Source organism: Takifugu rubripes, chromosome 10, assembly GCF_901000725.2.
Source record: "Takifugu rubripes chromosome 10, fTakRub1.2, whole genome shotgun sequence".
NCBI classification, from domain to species: Eukaryota; Metazoa; Chordata; class Actinopteri; order Tetraodontiformes; family Tetraodontidae; genus Takifugu; species Takifugu rubripes.
In genome coordinates, this window is record NC_042294.1 from 4,547,768 (window position 1) to 4,572,764 (window position 24,997).

Here is a 24,997-nt window from a genome sequence, read left to right on the forward strand (position 1 = left end):
TGAAACAATTTTGATTGTAAAAGATGCTATATAATTAAAGATTGATTGATTGATTGAGGAACAGCTCACAGTGACGCTAGCCTCACTGATAAATTAGACAGAGATAAAATGGAAATGAAGCACTTTGAAGACTTTTTCAGGCTAAAGGTGTGTCAGTGGATGTTAAGAGGAGGTCCAAACAACATTGTTATTATCGTCCAAACAGGAACTCTAAGGGAAACTACCTGGACTGAGTAGCTTTACGGTTCTCCTTGCTCAGCAACCTTGAAATTGTTGGTAACTGTTTTATAAAATTTCCTTCGTGTTGGGCCGAAGAACGCCCTTTGGCCGTGATATAATGAGCATATACCACCGCCTGTTCATGATGTATTACCTAAACATACCATATATTCCTTTCTATAAAGCTGGATTTCTTTAATTAAAAGTGCTCTACAAATAAAGAGGATCCAGCAATTTGTTCAGCCTTTTTGACAGCATTAGATAATAGAGGATGATGAAGGATGAAGCTCAACAGCAGGGGAAGCATCAGCTTTGCTGAGAATGCTCTCTAATGAAAGGACTGCAACACAGAAAAGTACCGTATAGGAAAGGGGTGCATTCAGAAATAATGTACAGAGTGCTAAATGCAGGTAGGGATGTAAGGAGAATCTAGTCTGCTCTAATGAGGAGACTCACATCTTGGAGGGTAGTGTCCATTTTCTGCAGTCATTAATCTGATGAGAGTCCACAATAAAGGAATGAACTGAAATATGAATACCTGATATTTACCTTCCAAGTGGAGATCATTTCACTCATCTCTCAACCTCCCGCTGTCAAGTGTCTTTATTTCTTGACTATCAAGAATGAATTTCCACTCCTTAGTTGTTAGACTCTCAGAGGACACAATAATTAATCTCTGTTGGGAATCTACATGCACAATATTGTCACCATTGCTGTTATGTTTTTTTATAAATTTATGTGTATTTAACATGGGTTGTGGTGTTTAGACAGAGGTCAAGTAATAAACACTTATATATACTGGCATAAGAGGTTACCCTTGCTTTTATTGAATTGTCCCTATTTGTTGTGTCAATTTCTGGTGGGCTTATTTGGAAATAAATGTGTTTCCAATCAAGACGGATGATTTAAGCCATCGGATTTTTGGATCAAGGTCAATATAAACAGCTAATGGGTTCAAAGTAGTGCTGCTGCGCAGCATGAGCAGTTTCCACTTGGGTTTTTTCTCCAGCAACGTCCGTCAAGTCCTGTCAGTCAGGAAGTTTGCTTCCATTCCTGGTTAGTTAATTCAACACAGTCTCTCCCACCAATGTTTTCTTTCTGCCCTGAGAGGGGCAAAAAACTTACCATTTAAGGTCCTGTTGTGTGAGGCTCCTGCTGTTAACCACCCCCTCGCAGGAGAAATGTTAACTGCTGTGCTTACAGCGTAATTAAGAGAAAACCAGATGCATAAGCAACCAGCTGTGCCCATTTTTGAAATGACACTGTGTGACATAAACACACACCTGCTACATTATATACACTCTACAGTCATAGTGCTTTTATATAAAGGCATTCACTGTACAAGAAATTGGATGAGGATAATATTTTTAAATTAAGTTCAAATGAATGCCAATGAGACATAACACGGTGTAATTGAGGCTGTTCTATTGAGTAATGAGCTGCCCTAAAATTAGCATGGATGTTAGCTAGAGATATGCTCATTAGATCAATAATTCAATAATATAGTCTGAGAAAAGATGAAATGTAATAACCACATAAAAGGGGGAAGTCACATGACTTATGTCTGTCTTTCTATACTGGCAAAATCATATTTAAGACGGAGGAAATGGATGAATGTTGAGGCTGTGGCACTTATTTGATGTTTCATGATGATTATACAAAGGAGGAAATAGTCTGAAAAATGAAAAATGTGTAACCCCCTTCCCACACACACACACACACACCCACGCACACAACACTTACAAAATCAAAAGCTTTTAGATGAAAATGCTTTATGTGTTTCTGTCGCACTCACCAGGCTGCTTTTACTACTTTTAATTCCGTATTTCATGACTCGTGTGTGTGTGTGTGTGTGTGTGTGTGTGTGTGTGTGTGAACAAGGAAGGCAAAGCCACACCAAATGACCACATTTCCAATCGCTAGATGTTTATTATAAAATCAAGGGGAGACGACTACTTTCTTGAAATGAAATGCTAAAATTGTTTGCTGACCCCAGCATGTCCTACCATGTGACGCCGACTGAATTAAGGTTTAATTCTTTGTGAATCAGCCAGTCCTGGGACCATAAACCCCAGACAGACTTTTGCTGGTTGGGCCTCTGACTCTTGATTGGCAATAGCTGCAGTAACACTTAAAGACCCCTGTCGATTTATACGCATTAAGGAGCCCTAACCTCGATTTTCCCCACTAGTTTTCTTTGCTCTTGTGCCTTCCATTGTCTTCGCTCTACCTTGCAGAAAATGACCGTTAGCGTACCAGCCAAGGCAAGTGTCCAATGTTAACATTAATGTGACGTAAAAGGCTGCTGCTGGGGCTCTGCACTGGAACAAATTTGTCTGTTAACTCCCCCTCCCCCTCCCTTTCCTCACCCATTCCTTTACTGCAAGCTTCAGTGTGGTTTATTCTTATGAATATGCCAAAGCCAAGGTGGTCTGCTACTCAAAGTGATACTCCATATTCAAGTAATATTGTAATTTAGGTGACCTGGTTTACTTCCTGCCCCTGCTGTGTGTGCTCCCTGTTTTAATAAGACACATGTAATGCATACTTGAAAAGGCAGGGTCATTAATTCTTGCCTCTCCTCAACTCATTTGCATCATGCATTCTTTCTCCTTAGCTACATGAGGAGAACCATACACAGGTATTCATTCAGCAACATCTTCAACCACAGTCTTACAGCATAAAAGTACTCTTTAGTAAATGTTTCTCTTCTTAAACCCTGTAATTCTGAACGTGCCATGGTTAATAAAGTATCCCAATAAAAGTGGCCTTCATAAAGCCATAATTCTACCAACAGATTCTGAGATTGAAGTTCTTCCTCATGTGCATGAATGAATTAAGCCATCATGCTGGGTTGTAGGGAGGTACATCAAGTACAGACTTCACACGCACAGTTTGTTTGTGCAGGTTTTATGAATTACTACATTTGTTTATTTTTTAAGTGACTAATTTTGACTTAACGTAAACTAGATAAAGTTTCAAAAAACTATTCACATGATTTAAAAGTTCCAGATTAATATAAAGGTTATTACATGTGTTCATATTTTGCCAGAAACCAAACACAATGTGTGAGACATGACTTTTATATTTTACTTGATTGGAAAATTCCATTTTTGCTCCAAACTAACCTCCTTATGTCCACATTTGTGAAAAGGAAGGCTTTTTAGGCCACCTATGCAATTCTTGCTGGCTCTATTTTCCAGCAAATCAAACTGCTCTTTTAACCCAGTTAAACATGATCATCGTGTGCTGTTACATACAAGTTTCTACCGACAGTATAAGCACAGAATTACATTTTTTGATAGTGCGTTCAGTATTAATCTCTTCTAAAGCTAAGCACCAGGGGAAAAGTCTTATTTTTAAAGAATATCCTGAGATAAGATAGCTTCTAATTAAATACCAACCCCATGCCCTAAGTGGCAATCCACACAAAAAGTTAGTTAAGACTGAAATCCACGTTGGGCTTAAAGGTCAGAATAATTCAATCAGGAAAAAAAAATGTGCACCATTACCCAGGCTGTGTAAACAGACCTGTTGCACCTTCTGTATATCATCAAAGAGACACAGTCAGAATTTAAGCCCTAGCAAAATTTATATAAATTGGGTGATGTGGCAAAGCAGAAGGGACAATAGGAAGCTGCGACATGTTCAACGTGACATTCACAGGAGCGATTTTCAAAGGTACTAACAGAAATTAGTGCCAATTCTAACAGATATACAACGAGGTGATGAGTTCATCCACCGCAGGAGAAACAATAATCTATTGCTGGGTCCAAAATCACAGACTCCTTCACAATTAGATACTCACTATATACGGAACAGGGTTGAGTGGACAACTCATTAACAACAGAAGTTGCATCTAAATGTGTGTGGGGAGTGGGTGAAATTAGAACTAAGATTATCAAGATGTGCCCAACTTGATAATCAAAGATTTACAGAGCACATTTTATTGAAGAAGGATAAATTAAAATAGGAAAAACTTGTACGCATATAAGATAGCAGGGCTGTTTGAGGGTTCATGGCTTCAAGGTTGAGGCTGGAATTGGGTTTTGGTTATGGTTACATTTAGAGCTGGTGAGTTAGTTGTGATGTTAGGGTTGGTTAGGAGCTGGGTCATGCATTATGTCTAAGAAAGTCCTCATGAAGATAGAAGCACAAGGATGTGTGTGTGTGTGTGTGTGTGTTTGTGTGTGTGTGCATGCACTTGTGATAAAACCTGCACTGTGGTGGTGTTTTTGGCTCAGCATGGATCATAATGAACAAGTAATTTGAATAGCTGTCATCCGCAAACCAGCTCCTGTGCACATGGTATACGTGGGAAGGGAGGGGATTTTAAAAAAAGCATCTTATCTTTTATTTGCTTGGTTTTTGCATTTGATAGTGTGCATATGCACACGTGCATTCAACACATTGTCCTCTTGTTTGTGGTTCATTGTGTGAAAGTTTCTCTTTATGTATGGTGACGTGGAGCTTAATGCTTTTGAGAACACTGGGAGAGAAACTTGTGAAGAGCCGGAACAATGGCTGTCACCCCGCAGGAAGGGTGAGGAGGATTTCCTCTGTGAGGTTTGCATTCAGCATGATATGCAAATAAGCTGCTCGTGTTTTCCCGCAACATTTCTTCCTCTGTATCTAATAATTTCCTCTTTATCGGGTTAAAACAGCCACAAACTCAAGCACACGGGGCTGGGAATAAATAATGTGACAAAGATTTTTTGGAATATGGGATTTTGTGTAGCTGAGTAAATCACTGTTATCTACACTAAAGTCAGATTAGTTATACGCACAGGTCATATAGTAGTATTTAAGGATGGAATATTGGGAGGAAGTAGCCACCATTGGCAGTGCCAATGTGTAATTAGACACAAGCAAATGTTAAAAATGCAGTTATGGGTGGTGCATGCATCCATAAATGTTGTTTATGGTGGTGAGACCTTATGTATCACCCATCTGTCTTGTTTTGACTGCAGCTTATTCCTGATTAGAGTCATGGAGGGGGGGGTGCTAAAGTCTGTCCCAGCAGTCACCACGCACAGGATTAGGATATAGCTGAGACAGGTTTAAAGTGCCCTCACAGTTTAGCGTCTCCAGGCAACATAATGTGCATGTGCAGACCCTGAACTGGAATTGTAATTTTTAGAAATATTCTCATACGTATCCAATTTAAAGTCTAATGTTGGTCAGATCTCTTTGCTCTGATTAAATGAATCACCATACATGTGTATATTGTTGCTTAGAACATAGATTTAGCTTATAGTTATCCAAGAAATGGATTGGAAAAACCTCTGGACCAGCTGATCCTTCCAGATCCTAATGCAAATAAAACGGTCCCAAAAAATTGATCCATATCTAAGCTAAATTTAAATAAAGCTCTTTATTGACAAAAGGAGGCTCCGTATCCTGATTGTGTTTGCTAAAGAATTAACCTTGTCATCAATCAATCAAATGATCTGATGTTCGGGGATTTTTGGATTTATTGATCAAACTTACATTAATGAACGTACATCTTACAACTCTGAAGTCTCGACCTGGGAAGGATGTGGTGAATTATGCTGATATTGTGTTTTAGGTTTAAAAGAGAAATATTGTGATGTTTATCATGTAAATGTAAAATCATCCAAACCTTGCTGTCATTTTTGTATCCTTGTGATTATTTTGTTTTGCTCTGTTACTCCCATTTCTCCAGCTTTTCGATATTCCAAATCTCCCACTCAATACACATTCAATTACTCAGAAGGAATTCCACAGGCAGTGTTTTAAATGTCAGGGGAATGGTGAAGAATCATCATATGATCCTCCAGATGGGTTCCCAAACTCCTTCTCCCAGTGCTGGGTGACACCGACACATCCAAAGATGCCAACACCTGTGCATATCAGCACAGCAACACGCAGGAACACAAAGCCAGCACAGGTGTAGAGTCTGATAAGAACAAATGTGATCACAGATGGAATAGTCTCAGAGAGACGACGCCATTGAGAAATCTTAATTAAAAATAAACTTTGGGTAAGATTAGAAGGCTCGCCCTCACTGTTAATGAGAGTGGGCCGTTTCTAAAATGTGAGCCTTCTAAAACACATCAGCATGCAAACAATGTTGCATCTACGTTTGTTCCGTATCTTTAGTTTGACTGTGAACACGATGATACAGACGCGATATTCACAATAAAGATCTGTCGCCTGTATTTAATTAGTCGGTCATCTTTGTTGCTACAGATGTATTCATGTCTAATTCCGTTTGGTGACTTCTTAAAGGAACGTTTAAGCTAACTTTCCTGCCTGGCCAACCTGTGAAGGCAGATGCTTTTGACTAGGTGTCACAAAAACGACTAAACCTGCAGGGATTTCCATGTGTTGACATTTTAAGTCATCTTCAAAGCTGCAGAATCTGCTTGGTTTCGGAGGGAGAGGGGGCAAGCTAGGCCTTTTTAGAACATTTTGACATGAATTCAGAATCAATAACTCCAACAATGAGTTGACGGGGTTGTGTTTAAAGTTTTTGTCACTAAGATAAAGCCACTCCAGCCTGAAGGAATCATCCTCAAAGTAAAGAAATGTTCTTGTACTTCTTTTAGTCATGCGGATGAATGTGTCTAACACGGTTCAGGAAGGTCATAAACAGCATTCCTGCCAGAGGCGTACATCTTTACCGTATGAACTCTCCTTTCCCTCCTTTAAAACTGATACATCCTGATCCTTCTGTTTTTCCATCTGGACTGCGACCTTCAGGAAATCTGAAGTCTTCTCCAACCTTTTTCCTTTTATTTCCTACTGCATTCTCACTCTCCCTCTGTCAAACCTACATATCAACATTGCCACTGACCTTTTAGCAGAGTTGCCCCTTCCCAAAATAGCTTCTTTCTTTCTTATTTCCTTGAGGGGAAATGAAAAGTGTTCTGAAAGCGGGAGCGCTGCTCTTTTATGTATGGACGTGAAGATTTCTGAAGCCGTGCACCTCACACAAGTTGGGTGGGTGTGTGCTGGAGCAGCCTGATATGAATGACTGTTAGAACATCCCCCTGGAGAGTTGAAGGAAAATGACTCGCATGCATGTTCACCTGTTTTGGAGCTTTAGACACAACCAAAATATGGTTTAAATTGCTGTGCTGTCTGTTTGCACGTGTTTATTGACTGACTGTGAATACGTTTAGTTTTTATCTGAAGGTGACCTTAAGCCAGAATGACATTTGTCACCTCACACTCCCAGACAAACCCACCAGTAGTGCCATAAACATTTAATGGAAGAGGTTATCATTACACAGCAGATGGTGCTAACAATGGCAGTGCCTGCCTTGCCTCATGCCATAACCAGTAAGTAGCCATAAATACATACATGTCAAGAAGAAAAGTGAGGTCACTACTTTTTTTAGACACATGTACTGCATATGCGGCGCACTGGTACTGTCACCTCACTGCAAGAATGTTGTGAGTTTGAGCAGGAGACTTGTCCAGAGTGTACATATATACATACACTGGATATGTATAACATAGACTTACTGACCGGCTGACTGATTGATATAAACAACTACACATCGGAGAAGCTTGGCGCGTACTTGGGAGCTTGGGTACGTAGTATTGCAACTGTACATCAGCAAATGATGGCATTTCATAAGAACATGAGAACACAAGGACAAGTATGCATATTAGGAAATGGTTAGCTTCTATAGTTTATGGTATAATAACATTAGCATGCAAATCATTTTGTTTATTGTAACATATAAAAATTGACCTTGACCCTACAAAGAATGCTACAATATTGACTTTTTGGATATTGGCTCTAGATAAATAAATCCTGATTTCTGCATGTGCACAATAAACAAAAACACAGTCAAGTATATCGAGATTCTCTTGCATGCCTTCATGCACTTTTTGTAATCATAAAGGCTTTTCTACAGCAGACAACTGGGCGTAAGTGAGTATAAAGCATCTTCAATAGCTGAGCTGGTGTGCAGCTGTGTCACCCAGGAGGGTTTTGAAACATTTCTGCCTCTGCGCCACACGTCTCTGACACTTTGAATCAAAGAGCCCACTGGATCAGAGATTTCCATAAACTCCGGCTGTAAACCAGACTAGTGGACACCGAAACAGCCGTCTACTTTCTTTAAGCCACGTCACTCCATCTTTTTAACCAGAGAGCGTTTGTGAACAACGGATGAGGGAGGATGTCTGCAACGTGTGAAGATATACAGGCAGTTTTTTCTCCTGCTGAGCTGCATCTGCAAATCTTTTCAAGCTGACTCTGTCAGAGCTCAGATCTGTCTAATGATGGTGTTGTTCATCAGTCAAACTGTTTTTGAGTCTTGGTGAAAGTCTGGCAGAAAGATCTTGTGTTTCATGCTCATTCAGAGATTATGGGAACATGAAGTCAACCTTTTTGTCATATTATTCCTGAGCCAAATAACATAAACAACCTTTAGATAAAGACCAGTTGCCTTTCGTGTGGTCCTATTTGTGTTTACACTGAGCTGTTCTGCAGACAATTTAGCACTTGAGCTCGTAAAATGCTCCATACTGCACCTTTAACATATCACTGAACTACCTGGGGCACAAATAGAGAAGCATAATGATCTCTCTTTTTCAGAAATGCCCCTGACCACCTATAATTCCCCTCTCAGCTGCCCTGTGCAGTGTGAGTGCCTTGTGTGTGTCTCCTCTCCTCACCCTCCCTCTCTCCTGGGTAATTTGTTGTGTAAATATGGTCTACTTACAGCTGACGGGCTCTTTCAGCTGTGGAGCTGGAAATGCAATTACAGGCTGCAAACATCTCCATTGTTATCACCGGAGGGTGCGATGCTCATTTTGGTCCCCTTTGCAACGGGGGCCGTTATTGATCACTATCAGCTTTGAGGAGGGGATTACTAATGAAGCCATCTGAAAACCCTTTCTGCTCAGTAAGGAGTGTGTGTGTGTGTGTGTGTGTGTGTGTGTGTGTTTGGGGATGGGGGGCACAAGTAATGTTTGATAGTAAATGTAGATACCCTTACACTTCTCATACTTTACCCCTTGCACTTTGCTGCCTCTGGTGGCGGCTTTAGTAACTACAACATATGTCTGGTGTATATTTTCTTATTTTACTATTTAATTTTCCCTTTTTTGCAATGTACACAGTGTGAACGTACAATGATTTTGTGATTTATTTATTTTTTAATTACTTGATCCATCATCACCTGTTTGTACAATCAAACATGTTGAGCTAAGAGGAAATGTCTGACCCTCAAGAGTTGCACGAGGCACATTTGTTTGTCTGACATCTGCCATCAGAATACTCCACTGTGCTTTTTCTTGCAGCCTGAGTACAGGACCTCTTTCTTTGTTGCCATTGACTGTGTCACGCTGTCCAGTAACACAATTCCATCCCAGTAGTAACACAAGTCAGATCAGTGTTTCCCAGTTGCTGTACTTTACGTGCGTCCAGTGATAAACTGGTGACTGGAACAGCCTCGAGAGATGCTGCATAAATGAGATCTAAGAGGCTAATGGATGGATGTTCATCGCTAAAATGGGTAAATAAGTTTTGATGAAATGTGATTACCTTTAATTTCACTGCAAAATTCTGATTTGTGAGCCAGTTAACTGTGTATAGGAGGTTTATTTTCATCTGAGCCAAGCTTTAAGATGTGTTGTGTAATCTTTCCATCCCCCCTGCAGGAATCTTTTCAGGAGTTAGAAACAGGTCCATTTCTTGTGTTACACGGCGATTTGTGCCTCGTCTGTATTTTCTAGTTTTGGTGACCTTTGCAGCTCTGCGGGTATAAACTTAGTGGGGACCATTATCCCACAGAGTAAAAACTTCAGGGGCAGCACTTTAACCCAGTTGGACATTATTCTCATGCACCCTGAGCACAGTGGCTGTACCTCTGTGGTTACTCAATTATTAAGTACCCAAACTTCACATCCAGCTTATTTTCCCCACCATTCTCAGTCACACTGCTCTAACACCATCCCTGTACACCCTTTGAAGCTGTTATTTATTTATTTATTTGTTTTCTTTAAATGCGCCACACATGAACACCAGCACTTGTACTTATATGGTGAAACAATGTACTTATGTGGTGAAACATACTCTATAACCATATTTTCTGCATGAAATTGCATTTATTCAGGAAATTCCCCTGCTTGTGGAAAGTATTGAATGTGTTCATCATCATTGATAAAAGAAAAGGATTATGAAGGGAATCATTGTCATTAAAAAGACATCTGTAGATATTTTGCATTAATTGTACACGACGGTTGGCGCTTTTAAGGCTCTTGAACTTGTGGCTCAGCAATTAATGTAGCATTTTAATAAATAAATGCATTAAAATTAAATCAGTTTTTAATTCTATCTATTATAGGGAGAAAATGTCATCCATCAGATATTTTCTGTGTTGATTGGAAACTTAAACACAACATTGAAATCAGTTAGTTACATAAATGAAGGACAGAATATATCAATAACTAATTATTTTTAGAACATGAGGGTTTTTTTAAGCAAATCTCTTTAAATGACCAGTGTTTTAGAGATGTTTACATATCGATGTGTAACATTGCTTTGATTAATCTGTAATTTAATAATTGTAGGTCGATATCCACAAAATCGCTCCAGCTGGAAATACCTCAGTGAGATGCTTTTTCTACCACTATCTGAATATGTGCCCCCTCTTCAATGCAGAATTCTTTAAGCTCTCTTTCAGCTGTGAGATGATTGGGGGTTCCTTGCATGCACAGTCTGTTTCCAGCACCTCCACCATCTCAGTGGGATTAAGATCTGGGTCTTGATTGATTGATTATGATCCCGGGATCCTCTGTTTCTCAGGTTTCAGTCAGCAGTTAATGGATTTACTGGCACTTTGGGGTCATTGTCATGTTGCAGGAGTCCAGTTGGGTTTTGGCTTTCCAGAGGTTGCTCAAGAACCCTCAGGCTAAAAACATCATGGTAGCTTCTATGTTGAGAGCTGGTCAGGTTCCTAAATATGACACCTCCATGCTTCACAGTCAGGGTGAGCTTCTTTTCCTTGAATTCTGTTTTTGGTTTAGTTCAAACATGTCCTCTGTTCTGGTGTCCAAATAAATCAGTTTAGGACTCTTCAGAGCAGAGTTTATTATACCAGTAGAGAGCAAAGGTTTCCTCCTCAGAGAGAAGGGCTAATCACCTGTTCTGACTGAAGAGGAATGCTTGTCTCAGGTACTGGGGGGACATTTTAGGGGTTTTGGAGACATCTTTAGCATCTCTCAGTCTGCTCTCAGAGTGAACTTGTTTGGAAAGCCAGACCTGGCCACGTTGGCAGTTGTGCCCATGTGTGGACTATTTTTCCAGGGTGCTAAAATCTACTGTAGTTTCTAATGGCCTGAGACAGCTGTTTCCATCTCACTTTGGTGCTCACTCTCACTCCAGCTTTTAACTTTTTAACATTATGAAGGTTTTAAATGGTAAAGTACTGAAACTCAGTGGTTACAATCTGTACTCTGGAGGCTAATACAGGATATTCCCTGGTCTTTCAAATTACAATGACCTAATTTACATGGCAATTAAAGTTGGCTCATCACTTCCTGATGATTTGTGTTTGATAGACAGAACAGTTCAGACAGATCTGACAGCCAAAATACTTTTGACTGAACCCAGACATGAAATCATGAAGATCAATATAGATTAAAAACAAGAGAAAGCTTCCCATAATAACCCGGTCCAGAGCAGGAGGGGATTTTTGTTGTTTAAACTTGCTGGCTCAGACAAAATTAAGTGTAAAAGTGTCCTTTTTTTCCCCCATCTGCTGTAGATTTGAGGAATGCAGATAACAGTAAATGAATAATAGAAAGCTTCAGGTAGAAATAGCCTTAGGCACATTTTTACATTAGACACAATCCAACAGCTCCACTCTCAGGACATTTGTCACCACAGCTTATTCAGAGCGAATGCTTTGTGAATTAAATCAACCCACAATGGGGAAAAAATCTTCTCTCATTTTGGCCCACTGAAGCATATTGAATTCTTTGCTATAATTTTCACATTTAAATTTTCATAAAGCAAATTTACACAAATGTTACATCAAATAGTTCGTGAGGGTACTCAGGACATTACCCTCAATTATGGTGTATCACACAAAAGATGGGTATTAAGCTATATATTTATTTACTTTAAAATAAGTAATTTGAATCATACTGGGACTAATTTTTGCACTCCCCGATTTGGCCAGTAGGTGTCAGTATCTGCCAGCTTCCGATTCAGTTGTGATTGGCCCGGAAATACCTTCATTTCTAAATTAATCAAATGTTCGATTTTTAGTATTCTAAGCATAAACACTGTGCGTTTGTCAAGCCTTTTAAAAAACATTTTTCAATTTTTTTTTTCCCTCTGAATGGAATTGAGTTCATTCTCCTTCACCAACTACTTGATTTTAGAAAGGATCCCCAAACAAAAGCCTCACACCTCATTGGTCAGCCTCTTAATGGCAGCTGAATCTGTCTCAGGAGTATTTGTCCTGCCTGTAGGACTATCAAGTGCAGTGAGTTTACTGTGTGGTTCTGTCTGTGATCCTGACCTGGACTCTGATCGAGTCTACGTTCAAAGTCAAGTAAACCGCCTCTACATACAAGTCACTTCAGAAGACATTGTCACTAAAATTAGGACATCCTCAACAGCAGAATGCATTACAGAACTCAAAACCACTATTTAAACAGTTTCCTCTGTCCTCCACAGATAACCAGGTCCTGCAGTTTGGAAAGCTTGTAAGCACCTCCAACACCTATGAACCTGTTGCCCATGGAAACCCCAGGAAACCTGTAATGGTAACCACAGACCAGCCACTGCTCTGGAGCATGGGGATACATGGATACCAAGAATGAAAGACAACATTAAAGACTTGATTTTTTGGATTATTAATCTTAACATAAGTGCAATTGCTGCATACCAATAATCTTTCAGAACTGTGGGGCTACTTTACTGCAACATCTAAAGCCTGGAATGTTTAATAGTGTAGTATGATAAAATAATTTTCCTCCTGTGTTCTTGGTCTCAGTTAGAGATTAGTTTAATATGTAAATTATGTATAAAAATAAATTATAGGTGGGAACTAACACCCCCACACCATGCAGAACAAGATATGGAAGGTGCCAGAACACCCCCAAAAGCAGCACCACAGCAAGACACCAAACCCACAAGTGCTAATTGAACCAGCAACTGATCCAGAGTCAAGAAAAGACCAAGATAAAAATGAGTTCCTTTATTAGCACTCACACAAATCAGTTAAAAACAAAAACATTTAATTGCTGCAAAAATAGCAAGGACACATCGTTACATGGGTTCCCATTTGTTTTTATTTACAATGAAATACAAATGTTGGGAACAATGTAAAAATGCCATCCTTACAGTCCTCAGTCCCATCTGCCGACAGTCTTCTTTAACCAGATATTCATGTTTGAGTTTCTGCCAAAGCAGCATTTAACCACCCCTGGAGAAAATACCAGTAGTGTTAGGACAGTTTAAAATAAGCAGAAAACTCTATATAATCAACTGCATAAGAGATCCACACCCTCACAAAACACTTTAATTTGTACACTTAAAATTCCTTTAAAAAGTTAGAATGAGATTTCCCAGATGACACTTTCTCTGTTGCTTGAACTGATAATCACAGGCATTGACCAGATCATTTAAATGGTAATCAGTTCGATACTTCAATACAAATTAAATCACGCAATCATTTATGATAGTAATATTTATGACAGGACTACTTACACAATGATGTTGTTGATGGGGATGTGAATGAGTTTAACAAAGAACCCAATGAAACCCATGATGGCAAATCCAATAGCAGTAGCCATGGCGATCTTCTGGAATTCTAGAGGTAAGAAATCCACAAAGTGTTATCAAAAGGCAGTAACCGAGTGTGCTCAGTGGTTCCGATCATGTCATGAGTTCTCAACTAAGCTGGGTTTATCAGGATTGATGCGCTGCCAAACAGCAAGATCCTACCTTTTCTGTCTGGCTTTGTGCATCGTTTGACGAGTCTTACAGAGTCTTTAATGAACTGTCGGCCAGGTTCGACGAACTGCATGACCTGATCCATGGTTCTGGGCTGTGGACGGTGGAAAAGACAAATTTCAGCTGTGATCAGGCTCGTTCAATGCTGACGTTGACCTGAGCAGCCTCGGGGATTAACACCACGGACGATTCATAAACCTCAAAACTATATGCACAGTAACTTTAACCCTAAAATATCTCGTTCCAAGCATTAATTGTAAGCCAGTATCACCAAACGTGACTGTTTTTTGTTCAAACCGTCACAGCCAACTAACGTCAGCCATAAAATCAGGTCGAGGTGAATTACAATGAAATGAAATTATAGTTTTTTTTAAATAAAATAAAAAGGCCACAGAGCTCTCAAGACTTACTGCAAAGATTCCTTGATTCACACAATGTTTTACAGGAAAAGCGTCAAATTTACCTGTTTGTCGTGTTAGTGGAGAAGTCGAAGAAAAGACCGAAGGCCACGTAGCCTGAAGAAGCTTGATATGGTCGAGAGCTGACGTAGACTTTAGACGCGCGTGCGCATGATCTTCTTCTATGGTTTCTGGAAGGTTTTCATTAACAAACGTCACCTAGAGGCTGGGCGGTGTCTCTGCTCAAAGAGCTGAAATCGCAGCACAGTCCTGTTTTTGCCAACTTTTAAAACATCTGATTTTTGTTTAACTCTCAAGAGACCTGCATTCCCTCCATCCAAGTGTTTGTACTAAACACCTTCCTACAAAAATCTTTCTTCACGTTTTAATCACCTAACATTTGTGTTTACTAGATACACATATATAGTTCTGTACCATTTGAAAAAGCACTATGGATTGAATACTGGTAAAGATGTAAAGCACAAAATGCATATATTGCTGTGAAGGAATATTAGCCGTGGAGGCATTGTAGCCATTCTTTTGATTCATGCCACATTTCTTAAGCCTTGAATAATCCCTCATGTGATTAAGACTGCAGTACTGTTGCTTAATAGAATTCTAGCATTTTCAAGAACATTACTCTAGAAGCCCCATCCGAATTATAGTAAAGATTGAGGGTTGAGAAGTTACTAAGAATCCTTGGATCAATAAAAGCTGACAGAATACATTATACATTCAAAAAATAGTGTACAACAGTTATAAAATAAAGTTGCTCATAATCATGACATTGTTCTTTCATTCTAATGAACTTTTTCACATTAGTACTTTTATTTTACCCTAATATGAGACTTGTTCATCCTTTAAACCTTAACCTTAATGACTTTATTAAACCAAGGTATTTAAAGAACCCTAAACAGAATGTAAACAGTATTTGTACTAACCTTGTTCCTCTTCAGGGCTGCTCAACTCTGATGAGAGACACTTTAATGGAAAAGGTGTATTTGTGATGCGTTTGAGGCATTGTGTTGGACCTTCTTTTGCAGCACTGTGTGTTATTTTGAATCAAAGCTCTTTTGATATTTAATAATTGAAAGAGCAAATGTCTGCTACTTGGTTGTTTGATTCTACTTTGCACAAACGTGGTCTCTTCTCTAAAATAACGTTTTTTTGTGTGTATTTTTGCACTTTAATAAAGAAGTCATATCAGGTCCTTTTTTCCATTTCACTATTAAAAAGGTGCACATTTTTGGTGATAAAAACCTGCTGCATCACAAAAAGCTAACCCTTCACCTCAGCTAACAGAAACCACGGAGAAAGTACAGTAACTAATATGTAAATGGCACAAAAAAACCTTGCCAACCTCTTCAAACTTATTAACCGATTGTGCATGTTGTCACAATTTGGAGTAACAGTGCTGCAGGGTCAATAAATTGTTCCCATTCTGAGGGGACAATTTGCATCATGTTATGCATGTTCTGCATTTTCACAGGTGAGTGATACAAAGCTGTGCAGCGAGACTGATCATTGAAGATGCGTCTCATTTTAAAAATGCAGAGCTGTAAATACACCCCAGAGACCACATTCTATAACTGTTAACGACAGCGCTGCATGGGAAACCGATAAGAGTCTCTCGTGGAATATCTTCATCTGGAAATTGAATCATGATTTAGACTCTTTACCATTCTGAGAAGAAGTAGACCATATAAATTGCACGAGAGGGTTTTGCACAATTCAAGCAAATCTAGATAATAATAAGATAATAGATAAAAGATAACATCATTATAGAACAGTATCTATGCTCAATATACAAATAAAAATAAACATTACTACTACTACATATAGCCATCAGGACTAATGATATTGTGTTTTAAGGTACAGGCTAAATGTAAGGCCTCTTTTGTCATTTCAACACAAAATAGAACATTAATGCCTCAGTACTAAATTCCAAACACTGTATTGTTGAAAGGTTTTACTGCCAGGTGATGCCCAGCATGTTGCAGCTGATTTCCCACAGTTTTTGGGCCAGGTCATCATCGGAAGCAGCCCTTGAGCACGTTGCAGGAGCGCAGTCACTAAGGACACACAGTGAGAGAGAATTGCCATTACAACATGGTGCATTGTATTTACAACAAACAATTGACCTTTTCTCAACAGGAAGTACTTAGCAGCATGAAGCCTGTGTCCTAAAAGCTCTTTTATAACTATCCTTGGGTTGAAGTGCTGCTTCTACCTAAAGTACCCTCCACTCTGGCTCTCCAGGTGAGGCTCCACAGCGCAGTAGATGGTGGTTTGGGCTCCTTCCACTGTTGTCTTGGTGAAAATTCTAAAGATTTTCACAGCCATCTGGATGCACTGGTGCTGGTGCCTCCACAGATCAGATTGCACCACCCCCGGGTGAAGAGAAAATACACTCACACCCGAACCTGTGACATGGATGCATTGAATTATTGTGTCAAAATAAACCTCCAAGCAAAAGGATCATACATTTCCAAGAAATGCAATATTTTAGCTCACCTTGTAACCTTTTTGCGAGTGAGCGTGCAAACAGCACATTAGCCAGCTTGCTCTGTCCGTAGGCCTTCATGGTGTCGTAGCTGCTCTCACTGTTGATGTCATCCAGGCGAAGTCCCGTCCAGGTGTGTGCCACCGACGCCACAATGACGATACGGGCAGGAGTTGAGCGTTTGATGAGGTCCAACAGCAGGTATGTCAGCAGGAAATGGCCTGAGCAAAGTTGTGGAAATTGTGCAGTTATCACAATGCTCATTTAACCGGTTTGAATAAAGAAAATGGCAATTTTATTGTCAGATATATGCTGTAATTTAACTATATTAACCTAAACGTGAGGCCAAAATACCAGAAAACTAATGCTGAAAATAATATACTGAACAACATATTTTCCCATCTCAAAGAATATTCCAGAGAGCCCTGTGACCAAGTACATGTAAGGATGTGGCCTCTGGCTATTGTATCCACTTCCTGTTTTTTCCATGACCCCAGAAGGAGTTCATCTTTATTGAAGGTATAGAAGTGAAGAATGTTTGTCAATGAGTACCTACAGTTTGTGTGTGCAAACGTGTGCACATATGTGAGTTGGTGAGCACATTGTTCTCATCATCAGCATGCTAAGAAAAGCAAATCTGTGAAAATCTATGGAAGGAAGCCATGATGCAATGCTGTAACCAGGGGGGTTAGGGTTGGGGGAGATAGCTAATCTGTAGGTCAGATTGAGAGTGAAAATATTTTAGCAGGTTAATGAAAGTACAGCTACAGATTGTGAGGCTGCAGCAGGACTCACCCAAATGGTTGACGCCCAGCTGCATTTCAAATCCATCTGCAGTCTTGGAGTGGGGACACATCATGATGCCCGCGTTGTTTATTAGAATATTCACTTGTTTCTCCTCTGGAAAATCAGAGAAGCAAGGTTTTCTAATATGAAAAACGTCTTATTCACACTTTCAGAGGCAGCACCAGCAGAAGCCGGATCAACAGACCTTTAGCGATTAGCTCAGCAAAGGCTTTAATGGACTTGGTGTCGGACAGATCCAGTTTCCTGATGACCACGTTTTCATTTCCCGTGTCTTCCAGAATGTTTGTCCGTGCCTCCTCGGCCCTCTCAAGGTCCCTGCACGCCATCACGATACGGGCCCCTGAGACACAAGTACAGATATTAAAAAAACACATCTGTTAACAGCATTTAAATGAACTCCAAATCCAAATAAATAGATTTCTCTGCAATTTATTGCTTTATTTCTTTGTAAATGAAAACTATGTTGAGCTGAAAAACAGTATAATATGATTGAACAGTTGCTTCTAGAACTCCAAAAATGCTCGTCCAACCAACTGTTGTCAGGAAAAGACCCTCTCAAGTGCGTTATTCTGATTCATTTCTCACAGAAATTACAATGCATACTTCTTAATGATCCCTGCACACACACACACACACACGCTCGCCAATGAGCATGAAGCTCTTCCCACACAAACAGTGAACAGACAGAAATCTCCCCCATTGCGCAAAATTATCACCGTGCCCAGCAATTATACAGGAGGAGAGCCAATAAGCAGATGATGCGTAGCATCTGCACCCCATCACAGGGCCTTTGTTTCTCACCCCGTTGTTCCCGTGTGGGAAAACCCAGCTGGCCTTGAATTTCCCAGCTATTTCCCTCAATTTGGTGTAATGCGACATAAAAGGTCAAGTTAAAGAGCCCTTCTTACATAATGTTATTTGTGCAAATGGGCCCCATCATCAGGCAAAATGGTAATAATACATTACAGTCATGCTCCCTCATTTTGCTTCACAAACACCAGTGATATGCATGTGCAGCAGTCATGAGGAAAAATGAATGTTAGAAGTGATTAAAAACGCTGATGTTCCGCCTGGAGGAAGCACCATCTGCAATGAATCCTTCCCAAATCTAATCATGTTGTCATTGTGGAGTTACACGTATAGATTAATTCAGCTGGTGAAACTCTCCAGGCAACGTTATGATGCTGCCCCAGCGTGACAAAGACATTGATCTTATATATAAAAACAAAGCCAGTTTTGGTGTACATGTGAGAACAAAAGTAGGTGCACCTCATGAGTAGACAGGATCACATATGCAGGACGAGTGTTAATATTCCTCTCTCTGCATGTGTCTGTGTGTCCCTTTGTTGCCTGTCTGGCTCAGGAGGGGAGAGCAGCTCCTCACAATGCTCCCTCTGTCCCTGCGATGGCTCGTCTGTCATCACGGCCTTTTGTCTTTCCCTCTAATTAGTTGCAAGATGCATATTGCTGACATATCTCCTGTGTCTGGAGTTGGGAAATAGACACGATACTGAATTCATAAATCATTCCATCTGTGCTTCTTTGCCACCAAAATGTGGGTGTTCTTTTTATCTTTCTGTCTGGAGAGGGGGTATTGAGGGCAAAGCCCACACATAATGCTCAGGCTTTGTAGCTTAAAAACCACTGTTGCATTAAGAAGTGCTCCACTGAATGAACAAGAGCCGTTGCCTGCTGAAGCAAGATGTCACCTCTTCTGGCCAGATCTTTGGCTGTTTCCTTGCCGATGCCGGTGTTGGCTCCAGTGATAATGACTGTTTTCCCATCTAACCTCTCTTCTGATGACCAGTGATAACAGCACACACTCCTGGGCATCACAAACAGCACATCAAAACAAGAGGAAACAATTGCAATTATTTCCTGTCACAACATGAAAAAAGGAGCCTCCAGAAAACTAGTTAAAGGTCACAATTAAGCTACTTTGTCAAGAATGCACATTCAGCCAATAATAAGACCTGTTGTGGAATGTTGGGAAAATGTAAAGAAACATAACAGACAATACAAATTATATGTGAACCATACATTTTCAAACGGCCATTTTAGTATTCATACAGCACAAACTTGGCACTTCATTAAAAGAGGCTGAACAAATAAGCTGTCAAATTTCCTGTATAATATTCAGACTCACGGACCGATTTGCGAGAAGTGCCGTCACTTGAGTCAATAAATACTTGGGGGAAAAGAAACAGGCGTAGAAATGACTGGTCCTACCTGCAGGACATCCTTCCCTACAGATAAATAAGCGCCCGCGGAGCAGAAGGCAGCTACTTCTGCAACGACACCTCTGCCTTCGGCACACCTTCGGCTCTACTCGGTCCGCTTCGTCTGCCACACCGCCGCGTGCACAGCGCGGCCACAGCTCAGCCAATCAGGTGCGAGCAGGCGTGTGATTGTTTCTCAAGTTCACCACCAGGCGCTCGTGCCTCCTGCTGAAAGGCGTAAATGCTGGAAGCCTTCCACAAGTCTCCCTCCACCAGCCTCCATCTTCATCATACGGGCTTTATTTATAGGCTGTTCACCAACATCCACCTTCATCATAGCTGCTTCATTTATAGGTTGTTCACCAGCCTCCACCTTCATCATACAGGCTTCATCACCAGCCTCCATCATCGTCATAGCCGCTTCATTTATCGGCTGTTCACCAGCCTCCACCTTCATCATACCAGCTTCATTTATAGGCTGTTCACCAGCCTCCACCTTCATCATACCAGCTTCATTTATAGGCTGCTCACCAGCTTCCACTTTCAACATATGGGCTTCATTTATAGGCTGTTCACCATCCTCCACCTTCATCATACAGGCTTCAATTATGGGCTGTTCACCTGCCTCCACCTTCATCATACGAGTTTCATCACCAGCCTTCACCTTCATCATACAGGCTTCATTTATAGGCTGTTGAACTCATTTTGGAGATTTGAATTTGTCAGCCTGACTGTGAACATTTATTTTATAATTTTATCTTTTTTTTTTAAAGCTGTTTATTCAACCACAGACAAATGCACAAATGAAATACGAACTTGTGTGAATTGTATTTAAGGAATGTGTTGAGAAGGTTGTAAAACGTGCATGTGTACACACAACTGTGAAAGAAAAATGGATTAAAACAAACCAAAAAAAATCACAAACAACTATTCCAACTAGTCCAACTAGGAGTTGAAAGTTAGAAATTGATTGCAATACTATAACATGACCACAAGATGTCGTCCAATATCAAATTTAACGTCTATGTCCATAGATGATGATTTTATTTCACAATTGTAGTGTTTAAATGGAGCGTTGTGAGAGATTTCTTTTGCAAATGAATAGTTAATATTGCACTTCACAGCTCCCTTAGGTTAAAATTACTACTATTGATACACATGTTACACATGTGTATTAATACACATGTGTAACATACAATATGGAAATACAATATGGGAGCTATTTTATTTTTTAACTGTTTTCCAATTTGCTTTCGAAAAAAAACAAAAACCTTCTGTTCTGCCATTAAAAAACATCCATTAAAATCACCTCTTTATCTACTTGCAGCATTTATTCTATGTCACACATTCACCATCAGACTCAATCATCACTGAAAACTACATTTGGCCCTAAACAGCAGTTGCGGCACCCTTATGGAAAATCTGTTTACGTGCAACGCATCATCTCCAGCGGGTGCCCAGCATGTGGCAGCTGGCGGCCCACAGCTTCAATGCCGTGCCATCGTCCTGACCTGCGATGGAGCTCTGTGCAGCAGCACAGTTGCTGTAGGGAGGACACAGAAGTGTGACAACATTGATGTTCTGCTTCATGACCACCATCCATGCTGTTGTTGAACCCCACCTGTAGTATCCGCCATTGTGCATCTGGTCCTCAGGGGTGACGATGCAGTAGATGGTGGTGTAGGCCCCCTCTGCAGGGGTCCTGATGAGAAACCCGAAGGTTTTCACAAAGCTTACGAGAGGGCGCATCAAATGCCTCGTGATTCCAGTGTCCACCATGCCCGGGTCCACTGAGTACGTGCTCACGCCAAGAGCTGTGGTCAAAGAACATCAAATTGTATTGTATCAAATACTGTTTTAATGCATTTCAAACTAATTGTGTACTTGATTTACTCTGTGAAGTGTAGTTCAAGTGTAGTGTGGATCAGTTGCAGCTGAACCACTATGGAAAATTCCAAATCCACATCAAATACGTTGAGAATGAAACATCATGACGCTTTCTAACATGATGTAATTTGATTTGTCTTTAAACTTGATAATTATATTGTTACTGCCTGATAGTATTGTACAATTTGCTGGTATTTTCCAACCACAATTGGTTAGTGACTTACATAAATCCATTCGCATAAAGACATGTATGAGTAATTTCAATAATTGCTATTTGTTCATTTTTATGTGCATTCATTGGTACGTTCCTTTCATTAAAGAGCACCTTTTTATTTCCTCATTAAAGCATTACTTGAATAGTTTTTTTATTTTTCTATTCATCAAATCAATGTTTTGTCTGATTTTTGCACCAAGAAGCACTTTGTGATGTACTCAAGAGAAAATGTACTCTCACCAGACTCATTATTGACAGTATAATTTAAAAATAGAGCCATCATTTCAGGAGTAAGAACACCCATGTGGTTGGGGCGAGTGAGCGCTACCTTCAGTCCTTTTGGCGAGCTCTCGGGTGAACAGGACGTTGGCCAGCTTACTCTGGGCATAGGCTTTGATGGGGTGGTAGTTGTTCTCCCCGTTCAGGTCATCAAACTGGATCTTGCCAATGTTGTGAGCCGTTGAGGACAGATTTATGACCCGTGAGGGGGCTGAGTGTTTTAACAAATCCAGCAACAGGTAGGTCAAGAAGAAATGACCTGAATGGAGAGAGATGGAGATGGACAGTTTACAGAAAGTAATTGGAGAGTATATAAATGGATTTGTGTATTATTAATGTTTTATAACATCATACCCAAATGATTGACCCCAAACTGTGTCTCATATCCATCTGCTGTGGTGCTGTAAGGACAAAATGCCACTCCTGCATTGTTGATCAGGTAGTGAAGAGACTTTTCAGCTGGAAAATAAACAGCATGTGTATTACATGCCTGTGCAAGTAACTCTGTAATATTCTGTGTGTGTGTGTGTGTGTGTGTGTGTGTGTGTGTGTGTGTGTGTGTGTGTGTGTGTGTGTGTGTGTGTCTGTGTGTGTGTGTGTGACTCACTGTTGTATATATTCTCAGCGAACTGGCAGATGGATTTGGTGTCAGCCAGATCCAGTAGCCTGGCAACTACCTTGGCTCCCCTCACCTCCCTCATGATGTCACGGGCGGCCTGCTCCCCTTTTGCCATGTCTCTGCACGCCAAAATCACCCGGGCACCTACAGTTCACCGGATAAATCACTGTTAAACAATTCTGCTTTTGTTTGAATTTGAAGCGCTGATTTCTAACTCGACTGCCAGAAGTCTCTGTGTTGGTTCACACATTGTGCCAAACAGTTAAAGAGCTTCAAATTGATACTTCTTGCCTCTGGAGGCCAGATCTTTCACCGTCTCTTTGCCTATTCCGGCATTTCCTCCCGTCACTATAGCTGTCTTCCCATCCAAACGCACGTCCGAGCTCCAGTTCTTGAAAAACAGAGACCTGATGGAGGTGAGATGCGAAAGCATACGAGAAATAGAGTCACCCAAAGTGGTGGTGAAGGCATTCTTTTACTGCCAAGGAAGTTAAAGAAGAGCTTTGTAAGAGGATAAGAGGAGTGTGTGTAAAAATAAAGGAGTGTGTTTGTGAGATGTTGGTTTGACCTCATGGTAACTGAATTAGGAGGGCGGTGAGGTTTACCACCTAAGTCAAAACAGTAAATTCCTGGAACCGCGGTCATGCAGCAAGTTAAAGATTAAAGGTTCCAAAAGACGTGGAAACGTCTCCATTTGTATCATTCGATATCATCATACAAAAATGTGGTCAAGCATTCCTTAAAATAGCTCAAATATACTGAGATCTGCTCAGAAGCTTCTTACCGGATCGCCTGCATGTCTGAGGTTTGTTGAGCTCCAACTGCAATGTTGACTCTGTGAAGACTGAGACTGAGAAGATGTTTGGGAATACTTATTAAACGATGTTTGCAAATGTAACCAATCAATCAGACACGGTCTGAAATGGGCTCCTTGTTAGGATTCACATGATAATGATGAAGATTAATGAAGAGGAACAGAGGGCTATTTATAACCTGGCTTCAAACAGTCTTTTATTTTATTTTTTTCTCTATCGACAGTGTTTTTACTGTCATGTGAGACGATTAAACTTAATCTGTAAAATGTGGTGCAAGAACTGGAGGGTCTAATGGGCACACGTGAAAATGAAGAAGCGGGATCCACAGGTGATCTCAGCAAATGTGGATTTACTGGTGCTTTCCACAGGAGGGTTGGTTTGTGTTACACTGTGCAAACACTGGAACTAAAATATCTCCTCTTGTTCTAGAACAACGTGCGTTCGGGCATCACATTTACAAGGACGCCCCAAAAGTAGGACACTAAATGTGGCAGCAGCTTCCTCTTATGGAAGCCAGTTTATTAAGAAGGAACGTGCAGAATACTTAAATTATTAAACTGATATTAGTTTAGATGTGGTCACAGATGGGAGGGCTTTTGTTTTTCAAATATTCAAAATGATTATTACAATACAATTATCACATCTTGATTTCCATGTTAATGTTATGACAATGTGGACTATTTCTTTCATGACCATAATGACCTTTCATTTTCAATTCTTAATTATACAGAAAGAATAATTCCTTATAATTAGGCATATTTATTTCAGTACTGGTCACCTCCCTCCATACAGACCACAGACCTTAATGGGAGACTGCGAAACAGCCAACAGGTCCTGTAAAACCCCGCTTTGAGATTAAATCTTCTCTTCTGGTTTTAACCAACACTCACCACTAGAGGGAGGAATTCAGCAACCTCCAGCACAGAACCTGAAGTCTCCAATCAGGACTCACGTAAACCATGTGAAAGCTAGTCATAACTTCCTGTTTGCACAAACAACCAGAAAATAAGCTGAGGCAACACACACACACACACACACACACACACACACACACGCACACACACACACACACACACACACACA

General features: G+C 40.3%; 4 protein-coding genes and 1 long non-coding RNA gene across 12 annotated transcripts in view; 2 read left to right on the top strand and 3 right to left on the bottom strand.

The window, feature by feature from the left end:
* tpk1 (thiamin pyrophosphokinase 1) overlaps positions 1 to 13,269 on the top strand; it is a 41,863-nt gene extending 28,594 nt beyond the window's left edge. For all 3 annotated transcript variants that reach the window (XM_003967896.3, XM_011607833.2, XM_029842687.1), the window contains one exon: positions 12,893 to 13,269. In XM_003967896.3, the coding sequence (XP_003967945.1) occupies positions 12,893 to 13,038 (146 nt within the window). In that variant the 3' untranslated portion in view covers positions 13,039 to 13,269. The remainder of the gene's footprint in view (positions 1 to 12,892) is intronic.
* Positions 13,270 to 13,400: 131 nt separating this feature from the next.
* sec61g (SEC61 translocon subunit gamma) lies at positions 13,401 to 14,792 on the bottom strand. Its single transcript, XM_029842688.1, has 4 exons — positions 14,637 to 14,792; positions 14,165 to 14,267; positions 13,928 to 14,030; positions 13,401 to 13,643 (listed from the first exon to the last, which is right to left on the bottom strand). The coding sequence occupies exons 2-4, from the start codon at positions 14,256 to 14,258 to the stop codon at positions 13,634 to 13,636; spliced, it is 207 nt and encodes a 68-aa protein (XP_029698548.1). The 5' UTR covers positions 14,259 to 14,267; positions 14,637 to 14,792; the 3' UTR covers positions 13,401 to 13,633.
* A 1,287-nt stretch (positions 14,793 to 16,079) lies between these two features.
* LOC101073971 (retinol dehydrogenase 12) lies at positions 16,080 to 20,222 on the bottom strand. Of its 4 annotated transcripts, none has more exons than XM_011607831.2 (7): positions 20,111 to 20,222; positions 19,591 to 19,706; positions 18,066 to 18,221; positions 17,870 to 17,974; positions 17,086 to 17,295; positions 16,802 to 16,994; positions 16,080 to 16,643 (listed from the first exon to the last, which is right to left on the bottom strand). In XM_011607831.2, exons 1-7 carry the CDS (start codon positions 20,119 to 20,121, stop codon positions 16,541 to 16,543), a joined length of 894 nt encoding a protein of 297 aa, XP_011606133.1. In that variant the 5' UTR covers positions 20,122 to 20,222; the 3' UTR covers positions 16,080 to 16,540. The 4 variants fall into 4 exon arrangements, with proteins under 4 accessions (XP_011606133.1, XP_029698546.1, XP_029698544.1 ...); XM_029842686.1 differs by having other exon boundaries at positions 20,032 to 20,158; XM_029842684.1 differs by having other exon boundaries at positions 20,028 to 20,117.
* Positions 20,223 to 20,923: 701 nt separating this feature from the next.
* On the bottom strand, positions 20,924 to 24,951 carry LOC101073746 (retinol dehydrogenase 12). Of its 3 annotated transcripts, XM_011607836.2 has the most exons (8): positions 24,805 to 24,951; positions 23,884 to 23,949; positions 23,391 to 23,506; positions 23,088 to 23,243; positions 22,835 to 22,939; positions 22,530 to 22,739; positions 21,722 to 21,914; positions 20,924 to 21,643 (listed from the first exon to the last, which is right to left on the bottom strand). In XM_011607836.2, exons 2-8 carry the CDS (start codon positions 23,895 to 23,897, stop codon positions 21,541 to 21,543), a joined length of 897 nt encoding a protein of 298 aa, XP_011606138.2. In that variant the 5' UTR covers positions 23,898 to 23,949; positions 24,805 to 24,951; the 3' UTR covers positions 20,924 to 21,540. The 3 variants fall into 3 exon arrangements, with proteins under 3 accessions (XP_011606138.2, XP_029698955.1, XP_029698956.1); XM_029843095.1 differs by lacking the exons at positions 23,884 to 23,949; positions 24,805 to 24,951 and having other exon boundaries at positions 23,391 to 23,768; XM_029843096.1 differs by lacking the exons at positions 22,835 to 22,939; positions 23,884 to 23,949; positions 24,805 to 24,951 and having other exon boundaries at positions 23,391 to 23,768.
* LOC115251314 (uncharacterized) lies at positions 22,583 to 23,396 on the top strand. The gene is made up of 3 exons (XR_003889884.1): positions 22,583 to 22,719; positions 22,889 to 22,919; positions 23,106 to 23,396. It is a non-coding gene; the product is annotated as an uncharacterized lncRNA (long non-coding RNA).
* Positions 24,952 to 24,997: the final 46 nt, after the last annotated feature.